General features: G+C 42.6%; 1 protein-coding gene across 2 annotated transcripts in view; it reads right to left on the reverse strand.

Annotated features, from left to right (window-relative positions):
- The window catches only part of PCNX2 (pecanex 2), a 301846-nt gene that overhangs the window by 113048 nt on the left and 171681 nt on the right, over window positions 1-17117 (reverse strand). The window contains exons 20-21 of one of the 2 annotated variants that reach the window (XM_030334389.1): window positions 15638-15779; window positions 11044-11221 (exon numbers count right to left, since the gene is read on the reverse strand). In XM_030334389.1, the coding sequence (XP_030190249.1) occupies window positions 11044-11221; window positions 15638-15779 (320 nt within the window). The remainder of the gene's footprint in view (window positions 1-11043; window positions 11222-15637; window positions 15780-17117) is intronic. The other variant, XM_032595131.1, reaches the window with a different exon arrangement.

Raw genomic sequence — 17117 nt, forward strand, 5'->3', positions numbered from 1 at the left:
GAAATATTTGAATAATAGCCAAGAACTTCCAAAATTAATGACAGATACCAAAACACAAACCCAGAAAACTCAAAGAACCAAGCAAGATTGGACACACACACACACACACACACACACACACACACACACATCCCTAGGCATGTCATAGTCAAGCCAGAAAGCTAAAAAGGAGAAAAATCTTGAAATCCAGAAGAAAAAAGACCTTACATATAGAAGAACAAAGAAATTCGAACAGATTTCTCATTAGAATTCATGCAAGCATGGAGAAAGTGGAGTGAAATATTTATTGAAGTGTTGATAGAAAAAACCCTGCCAACCTGGAACTGTACATCCAACAAAATTATTCTCCAAAATTGAAGGGGAAAAAATAAAGATTTAGTAAACAAAACCCGAGGAAATCCATTACCAGCTGACCTTCCCTGCAAGAAATGTTAAAATTTCTTCATGCTGAAGGAAAATGATACAGGTCAGAAACTTAAATCTATATAAAGAAAGAAGTGAAGGTAAAGTAAAATATTTTATTATTGTTATTTTACAAGTGATATAAAATATAATTTTTTGTTTAAAGAAATAATAGGAATAATGCATTGGGTGATTTTAAAATAAAGAAATGAATAACTACTGTGTAGGAAGGACAGGAAGGAGAAGTTGAAAATATTCTGTTAAAAGGTACCTGAGTTAGAAAGTGAAGCATTATAGCATCATTTGATGATGGATTTAGATTAGTTTAAAGTGTACATCATAGGCTTCCACTTTGGGGAGCAGGAAGTACATACCTTTCTCTATTGCTCCTGTTAAATACAACTGAAAATCTTGAAAATGGCTTACTAAATAAACCTAAGAAGACTCTGAAAGTTGGAGAGAAAGGGGGAAACCAGCTAAGGGCCCTGGGATCTGGGGAAATAAATGGTATTGAGTTCCCTGGATTTTCTTTTTTTTTCTTTACATTTATTTATTTTTGAGACAGAGAGAGACAGAGCATGAACGGGGGAGGGGCAGAGAGAGAGGGAGACACAGAATCGGAAGCAGGCTCCAGGCTCCAGGCTCTAGGCTCTGAGCCATCAGCCCAAAGCCCAATGCGGGGCTTGAACTCACGGACCGCGAGATCGTGACCTGAGTCGAAGTCGGACGTTTAACCGACTGAGCCACCCAGGCGCCCCCCCCGCCCCCGGATTTTCTTTTGACCACGCATTTTGCAAATTTAGAGCTAAGCAAGCCAGCAACTCAGAAATGTCAAGAGACATAAACCAAAAAAGCCCAAAATTAAAAAAAAAAAAAAAAAAAGTCTGCTTTCTCTAGCCAGATGACCAGGAAAAGGGCAGCCTAGCAGGGCAAGAAAAATTTAGTAAATAACCTCTTCTACCCTAGAGGAACACCACAGAAGATCTAAAAACCACGCTATGAAAAGACAAGCCCAGAGAACATATATCTAACAAAGGACTTGTAGCCACAGTATGCAAAGAACTCGTACACTCGACAATAAGAAAATAAACCAATTTTAAAATGGGCAAAAAAATCTGGACACTCCAACAAAGAAGATATACAGTTGGCAAATAAGTATATGACAACACCAACAGCACTTGTCTTTAGGGAAATGAAAATGAAAAGGAGATGGCACTATAAATACCTACTAGAATTGCTAAAACCCCCAAAACTGATAGCATAAATTATGTGAGGTAGAGGAACAATAAGAACTCTCATCCACTGTGGCAAAAATGCAGAACAGTAGACAGCACTTTGGAAGATAATTTGGCAGTTTCTTACAAAACTAGACATACTTTTGCCATTAATTTGGCTATCAGGTATTTATCCGTCTTAATTGAAAATTAAGTCTACACAAAACCTGTAGACAAATGTTCATAGCAGCTTTATTCATAATCACCAAAAACTAGAAAAACCAAGATTTCTTCCAACAGGTGAGCGGATAAACATCCACACAACAGAATACTATTCAACAATAAAAAGGAACGAGCTCTCAAGCCAAAGCCATGCAAAGCCACAGATAAATCATTAATGTATACTGCTAAGTGGACGAAGCCCATGTGAAAAGGCATATGATTCCAATTATATGATATGCTGAAAAAGACAAAACCAAAGCAGTGGTAAACATATCAATGGTTGCCAGAGTTTTGAGAAGGGGAGAGACGAATGAATCGATGAAGCACACAGGATTTTTTAGGGCAAATTATTTTGTAAGATACCCTAATAATGTATGCATGCAATTATAGATTTGTTAAATTCCACAGAAATTTATCACATGAGAAAACTTAATGTATGCAAATTTTTTAACATTCATCTAGGAGGTTGGAGATCTCCAAATGGAATGCAGACAGTGACAAAACAATGTAACTATGGTATAAATGTACGAAATAACCTCACCAAGGGAGGTGGAGGAACAAGGTGCTGACTCAAGTAACTTTGAAAATGAGTGGAATCTGTAAGACTAAAGGCAAAAAGGAACTACACTGCACTTGAGCACTGTGCTCTAGTTGATAAGATTGTTTCCCATGGGGCACAGGTTGGCAATTATGAAATGACTATACACACACACTAGAACTAAACAGTTAACTAACTGTTAACAGTTAACTAACAGTAACTAACTGTACAACAGATGGTAGAAGTCAGGTTTCTCACTGATGGAGTGGGAAGTAACAGTAAGCAAGGGCGACTGGCCGGAATGATCCCTGTGGTAATGGATTCAACTTGGAGATATCAGTAAGAACTCTCACTTAATGTAGACACAAGTGGTTACATGCAGAATTATTTCTAGATATGTGTCTATACATGGGTATACACACATATATTCCCTTGCTCTCTTGGCCGAGAGTGCCTGAAATCAATGACACTCAAGTATCAACAAGCACACTTGGGTTCCTGATTTTGGTTTCTAAATGCCATTCCCTAATAAAAGAAAGCAGGTCCCCCTTGGAGAAATGGCAAATTTTAGGACTGGGGCGGGACATATGCAAGAACATCTTACATCTTACAGTGGGGGAAAGTAAGAAAGTGCTAACACACACACACACACACACACACACACACACACACACACACGCACAGTGGGATTATGTCAAAGTGACACAAAAGCCGACCGAAAGAGCTCCAAATAACCAAAGAGCAACAAGATGAGTAAAGCAATATTGTATTATTACCCAAAGTATGAAATAAATATCTACAAGTCCATTCTGATATAAAAATAGGTAGATAGGTAGATGAGAGATAGACAAATCTCTCATGCAGAAAAATAAAATAATTTTCAAAATAAATCAAACAATTTATTATTTCTTCCATTCCCATCAAGGAAGTAGAATACAACTTCCCACTCCTTGAATGTGAACTACACATAGTGATTTTCCTCCAAAGAATATAGAAAGACTCACAAAAGGATAACTTTACATGGAAAAGCCTGACAAATACTACCTCGCCCAGGTGAAGGCCAACATCAAATGTTAAGTCATGTTGCTAGCATGAATCCTTGATATGATGTGATGAGAATGACACTTTACCTCTGTCATCTGCCTTCCGCAAACCCATAACTCAGGTCTCAAAAGCAGAAAAGCATCACCCAAATTCTAACAGAAAGACATGTCACAATATACCCAACCAATACTCCTCAAAATCGTTAACTTCACGAGCGAAACATCAGAACTATCACTGCCAAGAGGAGCCTAAGGAGGAGGCGGGGCAACTAAGTGCAGTGTGGGTGGAGTCTCGGGTGGAAAAGAAAAAGGACACCTTACAGAAAAACTAAAGAAACTGAGTATGGACTGAGTGAACTGAGTATGGACTTTAGTTGATGAAAACAAATCAACCTTGGCTCCTTAATTGGGACAAATGTGGTAGACTAATGTCACATGTTAATAACAGGGGACACTGAGTATGGGGTGTGTGGGAACTCCACTACCTTTACATCTTCTCTATGAATCTAAAATTATTCCAAAGTAAGTTTATATAAAACAAACCCTCTGGCCCCTCTGTTGAGAAGGGGCTGTAGTAGCAGGGGTGGAGGCAGAGAGGCCTGTTAGAAGGCTGCTACCATAACGCAGGGGAGGGAGAGGGTGGCTGGCACCAAAGTGGTGGCAGCGGGTGGCGAAAACTCAGAGGCACCGGGTGTATATTTTCAAAGGTTCATGTCTGAGTAGGAAGCTGAGAAAGCAGTCAGAATCTTAGGGTGCCTGATGAGGAAACTTAACTCTCTGTTGTTTGTAATTATTCCATCTCTCCCAACAGGCTAAGCTCTGTGAGGGCATTTCTTTCTGCGGAAACACCTCCCTTCCTCAGGCAGCACTAAATAATAATTGCTGAATCAAATTCTCTATGTCGTATGCTGAGATCCTACATGTCTCCTTAACTTCAGTTTGGGTACAGCACCTCGAAGAACACAGATGACTCAATAGCCAAGCAAATATGGCTCTCCCCTACGTATCTTACCAAAGGAGACCCTTGCTTTCAAAAACCTGCCTAGTCGACTTTCAGACTGATTGACATTTATATTTGCACTGTAAAACTTACTGGTGAGTCCCACAACCCAATGACCACTGAAGGCCAGTACACTCCTGATCAATCCCCCCACTGGAGTTGAATGATCAACAACAGGTCTTTATGCTGGTTGCCCAGGCCGTATCAGTTTTACTTGTCAGTATAATGATCTTTTTACTCAATTAAATATTGCATAAACTGATGCAATATGAGAACAAACAATACGAGTAGGTACAGAACAGGGTGTTTCTATCACAGTAAAGTTGAATGCCGAGAGCTTGAGGAAGACCTCTCTAAAAATACTGTTGTGGACTTAGGTGCGAATGAGAGGAGATTTGGGAACAAAGAAATGTGAACTGCTCTCAGACGTTCAGAGGTAACTTTCACTTCTCACTTCAAGTAGAATTTAAGAAACAGAAATGGGCACTGAACATCCTAGAAAACACATTCTGGGCATGGTTCATGCAGTAAGAGCAAATAGTCCTCATTCTGTAGATTCCTACTCAAAGATAAGGCTTCAAAAGACTGGCAATAAGAGTTCATATACAAGTTTTGTACTTTAATCAAATTATAAGGTAGGCAGGTATCATTTATTATAATTTCCTGCTTACGTTTTTCAGTGAACCAACCAACCACCCACTATAATTTAGTTGAGTATAGAGTTTCTACTGCGCTGTGATCATTCTTCCCACTCATCACCATTCTCTTTTTCTCTCTTACCATTTCTTACTCATCTATCCTTTTAAATGACAACCAGGCTGCTAGTATGTGATCCAGATAGATTTCCTACAGAAAGTTGCAGAGGATTTGAAAGCTTTATCACAGCAGACTTCATTTCCTTGAAGACAGGACATTGTCGGGCCATAAAGAACGCTCCAGGCCCTATGGGTTGATGTTATTACAGGAGTTAGTCTCGTCTAGTACAGAGGAAATTGCGAGATGACCTTACTGAAGATTCCAGAGTTATGAAAAAGATCAATAAACCTGACAAGTCCCGTTTCCTTTCCTGCTTACCATTATATGCCGTACTTGATCTTGTTTCGAGAGTGTCACTTCTCATACCTATTTCTTGAACTCTGGTCACCCCTGTTGGAAGGAATGTAAATCTTTTGGAAGGATTCTCTATTGAGATTCTTTTATGTATATGCTATTGACCCGGCAATTCCCATCGTGGGAATCTGTTTCACAGACACTTGTGTGTTTCCTAACACCAGCAGTTAGTTTTGATCTCGTGTAGTCAAATGCAGTAGCATCAGACACTTCTTGTCTAGCCTCGTCTTCTTCTGTCCCTGGCCCCTAGTCCCTACAGTTTGGTTAGGATTCAAGGGAGGTATGGGCAAGAAGTCTAGGCTTCATTAACTAGGGAACTAACATCCCTCTGGCCACTGCCCCTGGTTCATGAATGAACACATGACACCAAAGGAGTCAATGAGACTCTTCCCTAAGACTTTGGCTGAAATCATTAGGAAAGATGCTTTCTCTTCTTTCTGGGATTTTTAGGTATAAGAATGCTGTGAACCTAGAACTGCTGGCGACCATAGTTACAACACATGGATAGACACAATCTAAGAATGAAGCCAGCAGAGTAGAGATGGACAGCCAGCATGAGGACAAGAAGGAGAAATAACAACAACAACAACAGAATTTCAAGGCCATCATTTAAGCCTCTGGATCACCCAACTGGTTATGTGAACAGTTTGATTCCCTTTTGTCATGAAGCCAGTTTCATGTAGATTTATGGAATCTGTGAACAAATTAGTCCCAACTACTACAGAAAAAATCTATAAACAAACTAAATGTTTATCATAGGGGAATGGCTAGTCAAATTATGATATGCACTATGGAATACTATGAAGGCATCAAACAGAAGACGCCACATTAGATGGATAGTCATGGAAGTCTCCGAGATATGTTTTTAAGTAACAAAGTAAAAAATGTGTAAAGAATGATCCTCTTTAAATCTGGGTATCTCTGTGTGTGTGTGTGAATTTTTAGGAAAACAGAATGGAAGGAATTATTCTGAAATGTTTACCATCATTAGGGAGAGGAGGGGGGTTAAGAAGTGATGAATGTTGTATAAGACAGACTTGCTTTGTATTTTTCCATTGGTTTTCTAATTTTATTACAATGAGCATGCATTTATGCATTAGTTATGCAAATTAAAATATTTAAACGGAAAAAAATCCCGTTCCCAGGGTTAATTAGTTTGGGTCCTCATCGCTTCTCATTACACAATTCAGCACATCTAGAACCAAGATTATTTTCCCCGCTAATCTAGTTAGTGACAGCACTAGTTACTAGAGTCGCGATCTGAGAGCTCCCAGTGGTGGCTCTTCCTCCCAAAGTCCACTGCATCCCAGTGGTCACTAAATTTACCAGGTCCACCTCCCACACCCTCCTGGAACGTGTCCCCTTCTCTCTGTCTCACTTCTGCCACTGCAGTTCTACCTGTCACTATGAGTCGCCTGCATTACTGCGATCCTCTCCTACCCAACTTCCAAAATCCATGCTTTCTCATCTTTTATCATTCCCACAAAGAGATGTTTCTAACATGCAATTCTGATCCTGCTACTCCTCACTTAACAACCTTCAGCCAAAGTAGGAGTGAAGTCCAAACCCTGACACATAGCCTGCCGGACCTTTTGCGATCTGACCTGGGACACCCACTGCTTCATCCCTCACCACTCGCCCCCGCCACGTGTTCACGCTTGCCAAGGGTCTTGCGGATCCCGGAACATGCCAAACTCTCTCTTGCTTCTGTGCCTTTGCACATGCTGTTCCCTTGATGCAGCTCACTTTTCCCTGCCTTCCTTGCCTGACTCACTCCCCCTTTTTCAAAGCTCAAGGTGAGCATCACTGTTTCTGATTCTCCTGGGTGGGACTGGGTACGCTTTATGTGCCCTCTCGAAATTCTCCGCCATGGCCACCTTCCTTATCACATTTACTGTAATTATCTCCTTACCTTTGTGCCTTCTTTCCAGAGTCCCCAAGCAGGGGAGGCCGTGTCACAAAGCGCAGCCTCGGAGAAGAATCCTGCGCTACCATTTTATACCTACGAGATGTTTCGACGACTAACTTAAATTCTGTGCCTCTGCTCGTCTGTACCAGGAACAGTACCTTACCATAAAGGACCGAGCACATCAATATGTATAAAGTGCTGAAAACAGCACCTGACCCATGGAAAGTACCAAATAAAGACGTGCTACCTTTCGTATCATTCGTAATCTTTATGCCTTAGTACAATGCTTAATAATGCTTAAGGGATGTTAAATAAGTGAACAATTACTTTGTTGAACAAAGTTTTCTGAACAAAGGCTTCCGTAAAAGCATGCATTCCCAAACAAGAGGTTCCATTTTAATGCAAGACTTTCTACCTACATACAGAAAACAAAAAGGGAAATGTCATTTAGAAACTCTGGTTCCAAATCATTCGAATGGCAGTTGCAGTCGTCTGTAACAGAGCCACAACTCATGGCCCCGGTGCGATTATTCATGTAGCTTCATGTGAAAGCAACTTCACCCATTAGTGTTAATTTGCTAGACGGTAAGAGAGCTACCTCCCATGCTGAGCCAATGGCCTGTAGAATTTCGTAGTCAATGCATTCTGCAAATGCTGGCAGAATTATCCTCCGGCAGGATTCTGTAAAGTCCTACTTCTACAGCTAAGCATTACTAGAAATGTCAAGGCAGAGTGGTTTCTAGGAACTTTCTCAAGACCAGTGAGAGAGCACAAAAGCAGCTTTGTTGTCTTTGATCCTGTCGTAACCGAGTACCCGTACCTGGAGTATGCTTTTTGCCCCGCCAAGGACCTAGATGCCCCAGAAATGCGACAAATTAATTACAGCGGTTAATTCTTGAAAGGAAACGCTGACTGATGGGGCTGGACTGAAAGAGGGAGGGGACTGAGAATACACGGGAGCGGGGGGGGGGGTGGGGTGGGGAGGATGGCCTGACATCTCAAAGGTGATGCACCACCTGGGTGTAGGCTTGGAATACCACACATCTCGAGAGGGGATATGGGATATCCCCCTCTGGCCATTCCCCAGAAGCCCAGGATGCCGTAACTGTGAATGCCCCGCCCTCCTGTCAATGCTTGGGCCGTGCTAATTCTTTCCCACTGGACTCTGGAACTCATCATGTCCTGTTTTTCATTTTTCACTAGGTCTGGCAGGCTGCAGAGACTAGCCAACATCCACCTTCCAGACCTTGGGGCACAATTTTTTTTAAAGGTATATTTAAATGATGAGAAAGAAGAGAAAGCATCAGATGGGAATTACAGGCAGGATATTTACCGGAAACATTAACTGTGGGTCCCGCTCATCGCCACCACTGTCTTCTGTCACTAATTTCTGCTGGCTTCCCCCTCCCCACCCCAGGAAGATCTCCAATGCTATCTCTTTAACGACCTATTTTTATTTTGTTTCTCATTCCAGACAATGGGCTCTTCCCCAGCTCTCTCAAGATCAAGCGTGAGCAAGCATCAGAGGGAGTTAGGGATGTTTCAGGACTGACTCGCTATACAGTATGCTGATTTTTCTAGCTTTTGTTCTTATCCCCAGCCTAAAAGCAAACTATTGAAATTACATGTGCTAATGTTCCCACAATTAGAGAAAATAGGAATGCGGCTACTATAGTTCTGTCTGACTTTATTAGTGTTTGAACTGTGACTTCAAAAAGATTATGGCAAGTGAAAGTCAAATGCTTGCAGCCACTAAGTTTGCACGGAGTTAGTTTCAGACTGTGTCCTGTCCCACGCTGCTCACGATGCACAGGATGGCACCAAGTGTCAGTGGGGGAAGGCTGCCTGTGCTCCAGGAAATGAAAATCACTGTTCCTGCTGTGGATGTACAATCACTTAGAAGCCAGGCCCTTAAGACTTTTACAGCGAGACCCTCACTCCTCTCTGTCATGCCTGTGTTCACCTGGGGCGTCTCACTTTACAGAGAGATTCTTAAGTGGAGCTCAGTGTGGAAAACCAGCCACGCTCCTTCCCACACTAAACAGTGCATAACTTCTGTTTTTCTACTTACAATGGCTCTACAAATTCTGCCTTGCATTTGGAAAGTACATCTTACTTAAAGACTTCTTTCAATCCTCTCAATGCCCGGGCGAGACTGCTATCCTTACTTTCAATTTTATCAGAAACCGCGGGTCAGAAAGGCATGTAAATAACACCATGTCAAAACAGAAATAATGCCAGAGCCGGGAATTCAATACATCCTGACACATTTTGCATCTGATTATAAGCTCTTACCCCCTGCAAGTGGTAAAGTTATTTATAATAACTTCTAAAATGCTTTACAGATCATAGGATATAGTTTTACATTTATTATGTGAAATAAAGGCAATTTATACATAGTGAAGGAAAACAGAATATGGAAGCCTGTGATTTGAACCGCGAGAAAATTGGGATAACTTTATCAACACCAAACAGAACTCAAACACAGAAGAAATGTTTGTGGGAAAAGGACCAAGACCAGGGCTCTGGAATAAGATGTAGGCTGCAAAAGTAATAATAGCACAGAGCATGTGACAAACGACACAAGAAGGGACTCGGGCAGCTGAAAAATCGGAGTTCAGCGTGAGTTATAAGAGGAGACGCGCACGTCTGATAGGGTGAGGACAATTACTCACAGGGCATCGTTAGGACAATATGAGAGTTTTGAAATTTTGTTACCTAAAATAAGCAAAGAGAAAGGTAGAAGAAAACGGTAAGTAAGAAAGAGAAACATTTAACAGAATGGATTCAAAAAGAGGTAAAAGATGAAGTTCAGGAAAAAAGATCTTAAAGATCTTAAAATTAAAAAATTATTAACCAAAAGCGGGGGAGGGGCTGGTTAAGTCAAGCTGAGGGCAGACACCAGTGGCCACCGTATTAAAGACAGCGTGTGAGGAAGCCCGATGTGAAGTGAGATGCTCAGTTTATTTACCAGGAGTTGTTCCAAATTCCTTTTCATTTCTGTTTACAAACCCTGGCTTTGCGAGGTGCTCAGAATACAGGTGAGGATTTTGTCCAGAGGATTTTACCCCCCCCCCCCCCCCGCCATGTTCGACATCCGATTCCATCCCCCTATTTTGCCTGAACTATGATTAGGATTTCTCATTGCCTGTGTATCTTGACCTAACACACGCCAAGAAGAATGAAAATAATCCAAGAGACCTGGTTCTTGGATACCAGGTCACAAGTTTTACCTCAAATGCTAGCTAATTTAAAAAAAAAAAAATCTGTCTGGCTGCTAATCTTTAATTCAGAGCATTTTGAGGTCTAGGGAAGTTCTGTAATGAGATTGCTAACAGACGCAAAGATCATAAAATTTCAAAATTTCAAGCAACAGTAAATGGCTAATTCATTGTAATTAGTGATTTTTGGCAAATTACGTGGCATATTTGTATTCCACGGGGAAATGTCCCTCAAATGGTAGCAGGAGCGTGACACGCATATGTAATTCAATTTAATTTCACTCCACGATTTTCTTTAAAGGAAAATGTTTACGGCTCTTGAAACCTATGGTGAGAAACGCCCCTTTTACATTTGAAAATGAAGAAAATGGAGAACTAACTTGCCTTGCTGAACACAATGGACACCATGAAGAAATCCAGTAAGAAACTCTCTGACAGATCTTTGTAGTCAAAATGGAAAAAGATCGCAGTGAAGCTCACGTGAATAAACTGATGAGCAGGGTTACAGAAGGAGGTCCTTAGCAGCTTCATGCCGGCAACGATCATCAGGAAAATGTCCCAGCTGTTGGAAAGGAAAGAAAGGAAGCGGTCAAGGACGGCAAAGTACCAGGTGAGTCACAATAGCTAATGTTTCTTGAGCATTTACCGTGCACGGTGCACTTTACAGGCATGAAAAGCCAAGACTGGTGGGGAAGGGGGACACAGGGGCGGAGGACGGTGTGGGGGGAGGCTCTGTCATTATCCACATTTGTCAGAGGAGCAAAACGGGGTCTTAGAGTTTGGGTCCCTTGTCTAAGATCTCATGGGGGGGGCAGGGCAGAGTGAGGATTGAAACTCAGTCCCAAGGGACTCTCAAGCACAGACCCTTGGCCTTGAGAAGAGCTCCTTCCTGCCACATGATCTTCATGGTCCCCTGTCCCTCGGCAAGGACACAGAATTCCCTTGGAGCTTATCTGAAGGACTCCTGCAGCGACAGGTTCCACAGAAAGTTTGGTGGCGAGTGAGGAAACAGAGCATGCTGTCCCTCTTTGCGTCCGCTCAGTGTATGCTTTTTTATTATGAAAGAATCTTACTGAAGCAGTGATATTAAATTCGGAAAAGAAATAAAACCCCGGTATCTCATCACAGAGCTTTTTGCCTTTACATGTTAATTTCTAATATTTTTCAGCATATTTACCTCCCTGGTAAATGTAAGCTCTTTGGACTCCCCCCACCCCACACACTTTTTTTTTCCTGCTGAAAATGATACCATTGACATTTTTTCCCCCATGGCATTGGACTTTTTAGTTAAGGAACTCATCAAAGCAGTCCAGCAAGGAGATAACCAGGACTTTGCTTCAAGGCCTGGGCTCCTGGATGCTCTTGTCTGGGGAGTCAGGTTATTAACCTGTATAGGGAGCATGTGTTATACGAACAATTCCAGCAGATGCTGAAGCCAACAATGAATAATCTAACTACCTTAAGCTTGGAAAGTTAATGATAACAGCTAAGAATATCCTGACAGAGCAAACAGCCACTTCCTGGAGGGGTCTGTCTTTCTGAAGGAAGGCTTTGCGCATTTTGGGCAGATTCCTGCACCGTCCCACTATAATAAAATTCTACTTGCAAACTCAAAAGAAAGGCAGAGATGGGAATACTTTCCAGTGAATGGTTGCACTTAAAAGAGAGAGGTTTTCTCCCCCTGGCTAAATACAGAAAACTGGAGCTATGCCTCAATTTCCCTCAGCCTAGAGGGATCCCCGGGCTCTGGACCCTTTTCAGCATTATTATTATCTTGTCCCAGGATGAGGGCATTCGAAAAATGCTTTTAAAGTCTTTGCACCTATCAGGTGCAACACTGTCATTTCTGTTGTCAAAAAGATCTAATAACGTTGGCAATTCCATTTGCCTTGATGTGATATTTCGTATGCCTTCAGACCGAGGGTTACAATTGTTTTCACTTTGCCTGAGGATGCACCCAGTGAGATTTGCTCAAGGCTCATCTGAGGAAAACTAGTCCTTGATTACATACAGATTTGGGCTGAGTGGGAATGTTTTCATGTAACTTCAACATAAAACCCTCAGGGTTCCTGCAGCAAAGTTGCGCACTGCTCCAGAACCCACCTTTCTTTTCCTTCTATTTCCTGATGAAAATACAGTATAAAGACATGACTTTGGGTCCAGCTGCCTTTGACAACAGCCCAGTATACAAGAATGTCTATGCCCAATGACAAGGCATCTTAAGGTTGGGGGTATTCTTATTTGGGTTTTCACAGGAGACTGATGATTTTGGAGGTTATTCAGGCCAAATCTAAGCGAGGGTCAACTCTTTGTGTTCTCTGTGATACGGTTAAAACGAAGAGCATTAATTTTTTGCTTATCAATGATGACTGGTTAACACTATGGGAGGTCTTAAGGACTGAATTTTATGGCCCTTATAACACTGCAAGAGTAATGATCACAGTTAAAGTAGTTCAGAGACTATTGTAGGCTCAGCTGAAGGTTTAATAAAGGCTTATGTAGCAGTCAGTGAACACAGCCTGGGACAGCTGCAAAGCATCCATTTAGATCAGGCTGGGAAATATAAATACCTAACAAGATATCACAATTCACCCATTCATCCATTTACCAGTCCTGGCTTGATCACCCATCTACCTAGCCTTCTACCATTTACTAGGGGGGTAGTATTAAAAGTCGAATAAGAAGTCATGCCTGTTGCTGAGGGGTTCACTGCCTAACTATCAGGTACAGTGGTTCTCAGTGCAGGTAGGCTGGGGGATTCTATAATTAGAAACAGGTTTCTGGGGGCGCCTGGGTGGCGCAGTCGGTTAAGCGTCCGACTTCAGCCAGGTCACGATCTCGCGGTCCGTGAGTTCGAGCCCCGCGTCGGGCTCTGTGCTGACGGCTCAGAGCCTGGAGCCTGTTTCCGATTCTGTGTCTCCCTCTCTCTCTGCCCCTCCCCCGTTCATGCTCTGTCTCTCTCTGTCCCAAAAATAAATAAACGTTGAAAAAAAAAATTTTTAAAGAAACAGGTTTCTGGGCGATACTGACATACAGACTCCTGCTGTCCTATTTTAGAACAGCTGGTCTAATGGGGGTACTTGAAATTATTATTTAAAAAAATTTTGAGCTTATTTATTTATTTTGAGAGAAACAGAGACAGTGTGGGCAGAGGAGGGGCAGAGAGAGAGAGAGAGAGAGAGAGAGAGAGAGAATAATGAGCAGGCTTCATGCTGTCAGCACAGAGCCCGATGCGGGGCTTGAACTCACGAAACTGTGAGATCATGACCTCACCCAAAAACCAAGAGTTGGACACTTAACTGACTGAGCCACCCAGGCACCCTAAAATTACTTTCAAGGCTTCATTTGGATGCCTCAAGAATATGAAGGAATTGTCAGCTTTTGGTTCTAAGTAGAATAGTTCTGTTGGTGTCATCTTGGATTTGACACTATTTGGAGGGACATAGCTAAGGTGCTACTTTCTGATATTAGTGTCTGGAAAAAACATTATAGGGGGTAGAGAGTATTATTACTTGAAACTGGACTCTCTCCAAACTCTTTGACTCTGCCTGATTCCCAACCCTTGTGTCCAGCCTCTGCCAACAGCCAGAACTGGAGGGCCTCAACCTGCAGGCTTAGCTTAAGGTCCCAGTCCTGAGGTTGGAAAGCGAGCAAACTTTAAGTCCTTCAGCTCGTTACCCCGGGGGGGCAGCACTGGTACCCTCTTTGCTACTTTCGTTCTGATTGTAAGCCCTCGTTCTAGAAACCGAGATGCGGCCTTGTTCCGGGAGGGCGGCAGGGTTAGCCAACATTGTGCCATACCAGAAACACCTACCATTAGAGAAAGCACTTGAGGTTCTGGATGAGGAGTCATCTCCGGGACTGGGTCCCCCCAAACTGGGCAAGAGGGCTACTACAGTCTCACTGTCTGTGTTCTTTATCCAGTGAGACTGATTTTCATCCCTGGATCTGAAGTCCAGGATTTTAAATACCAAAGGGCACGACTTGGCCTGGCCTAGCCATGACAGGTCTGAACTGGAAGGAAGGCAGAGTCTGATAATGACAGGAAGGTTATATGACCATTTCATTCAGTGTCTGCTTTGTGTGACTATGAATCCACTCAATGTCCAACAGAGTGTTCAAATGTCTTTTTATCTCAGCTTGCTCAATCTTTGGCAAATGTTAATTAATTTGTCCCCATCACCCCCCGAAAGGAAGAGCAGGTTTAAATTAATATGCTTGGGATTATGCACAAGAATTGACTTGGGCACATAATGTTTAAGCAACATGACTTAATAAGCAAATCTGGGAAAGGATGTCTTTCTCATTCTCCTACTCGAACTTACTTGACCAGGCACGTCAACCTTCTGTCAGAGCAGCAAATCCACAGATTATCGAGAAGGATTTCCATTTGCAAATTCAGAGTTAATTTTATGTATGAAACTAATAACCCAACTGTGTGTTGTTAATGCTTTGCAAAAACATGGGCATCTTGACGGCATGATGACGCTGTGCTCCGTGTTTTTTTTTTAATTGTGAGGCTTCTCCCGATAAATGCAGAGAGAGCACCGACAGTGATTAATCCCCCCTCCCTCAAGCACAAAACGATAGAGTATTTGCTAAATGAAATGACATGAGGCGGTTCATAAAGCTCTGAGCATGATGGTAAGAACTTTCCAGGGGGTTCAGGAACCCCTGGAACCACACTGTGCTTCTGTCATCTCATTAAAGCTCACTAAGTTCTTGCAGGAGCTTTTTCAAACCGACTGTCGTTTATTTGCAACATCACTTCAAGCAGATCTAACTTCATTTTCAGCCCACTCTGTAATAACCATCAAGTTCCTCCAGCGAGTTTGAGTAAAAGACCACCGTGGCTTACTTTTACGCGGCCAGTAAACTAGTAGATGCTGTACTACTGTAGCCTGTTTAGAGAAAATCCACCCGATTTTGAAATCATTGTGATCGAAATCATTACGAGAATAAACTGTTATCCACTTACTGGGTACCGAGTCTCCGGTAATTGCTTATTGAAAATGCATCAATAGTGAGGGCATTCAGAATTATTGCTGGGTACAGGATGTATTTTTCAAAACACTGAAGCCAGACATAGAGTCTTTCAAACCACATTAGATGGGCGATATCTGAAAGAAACACAAAAACCATTTAGAACTGATCAAGTTATTTTTCTTTAAGTACATGTAATAAGAAGGAATGTCCCCCCTTTTCATTCAAAAGCTGCTCACTCAGAACTCCAGATTCTAGACAGGATACACCAATTTGCTTTCCAGGCAATCCTTAGCTTTGTTTCTACATAGTTCATAAATAATAACATACGGTAATATAGACCAGGGTCCCAATTCTTCAAGTCAGGTGATTTTTCCATATGGAATTATTCCTGGGACCCAGGAAGTAAGCGGTCCTGTATCAAGGTCTCTCAGAGGAAGTATGGGTGGACAGTGAGGGATGAAGGGTTGAAAAACAATCTCCTGGGCCCATCTCCTCTTCAGCTGGGGACACTTCCAAGGCTGGGCTTTCTTCTCCTTCTTCTTAATCTTTAAATCAACAATCAAATCCCCAGGACATACATACACATAAGAGAAAGCTGATCCCCAGGCCCCATCGTTATGAATGTATTACATTCTTGAGAACCCTTGTGACAACAGGAGCACCACGGGGAGTGACGTCTCTTCCCACGAGGGCTAAGGTTTTGAGTCAGACCAGTCTGGGTTTTCATTCAGACTCTACCAACCACTGGTGCGTGACGGTGAACTGTTAACTCAATCTCTCTGAGTCTCGGCTTGTGAGCCCTGCCCACCCTCTGAGTCAGCTGCTGGGGAAGTGGTTGCCCCTCTTTCCCGCCACTCAGGGCAGGAAAAGACTCTGCTCCCCCTCGGGATGGGGTCATGTAGGATGTACACTTGCAGTGCCTGTCACCCCCCTCTGGCTACTTTTCTTTCTGAGAAGGAGGAGGAGTGGCTGGCTGGTCCGGTGGTCAGAGCACAAACTCCCTTAGGCCACAGCATCAGGCGGAGAGGAGAACACACATCCCTGACACAGGAGTGAAGTACGGAGCCAAGCTCTCCCCTGCTTCCATGAGGAGAGCACTCCTGGTTCAGCCCAGGGCCCACAGGTAGGTCCATCTCATTCCCTCCTGAGTCTCTCTGCTACTAACTGTGAGGCTGAGACGGTCCCCAATCCACCAGCCAAACAGCCAGGAAAATGAATCAGACATGCCGGGGACTCAGTCTCTCCACCGAGTCTCAGAGGCCAAACCCCCAAAGGGCAAAGCTGACTCCATCGAACTTCTGGAATCACATTCCTCAACCATTTATATTATCAAACTTACACCTCAATAACCTATAGTAAAAAACAAAACAAAACAAACAAGAGGGCCATGTCGTTGTTACATTATTTGGATTACACAAGAATCCACTCATGAAGAACAGGTCGCACTCACACTTATCATTTGATTAAAAATA

This window comes from Lynx canadensis, chromosome D2, assembly GCF_007474595.2.
Source record: "Lynx canadensis isolate LIC74 chromosome D2, mLynCan4.pri.v2, whole genome shotgun sequence".
In the NCBI taxonomy this organism is placed as follows: domain Eukaryota; kingdom Metazoa; phylum Chordata; class Mammalia; order Carnivora; family Felidae; genus Lynx; species Lynx canadensis.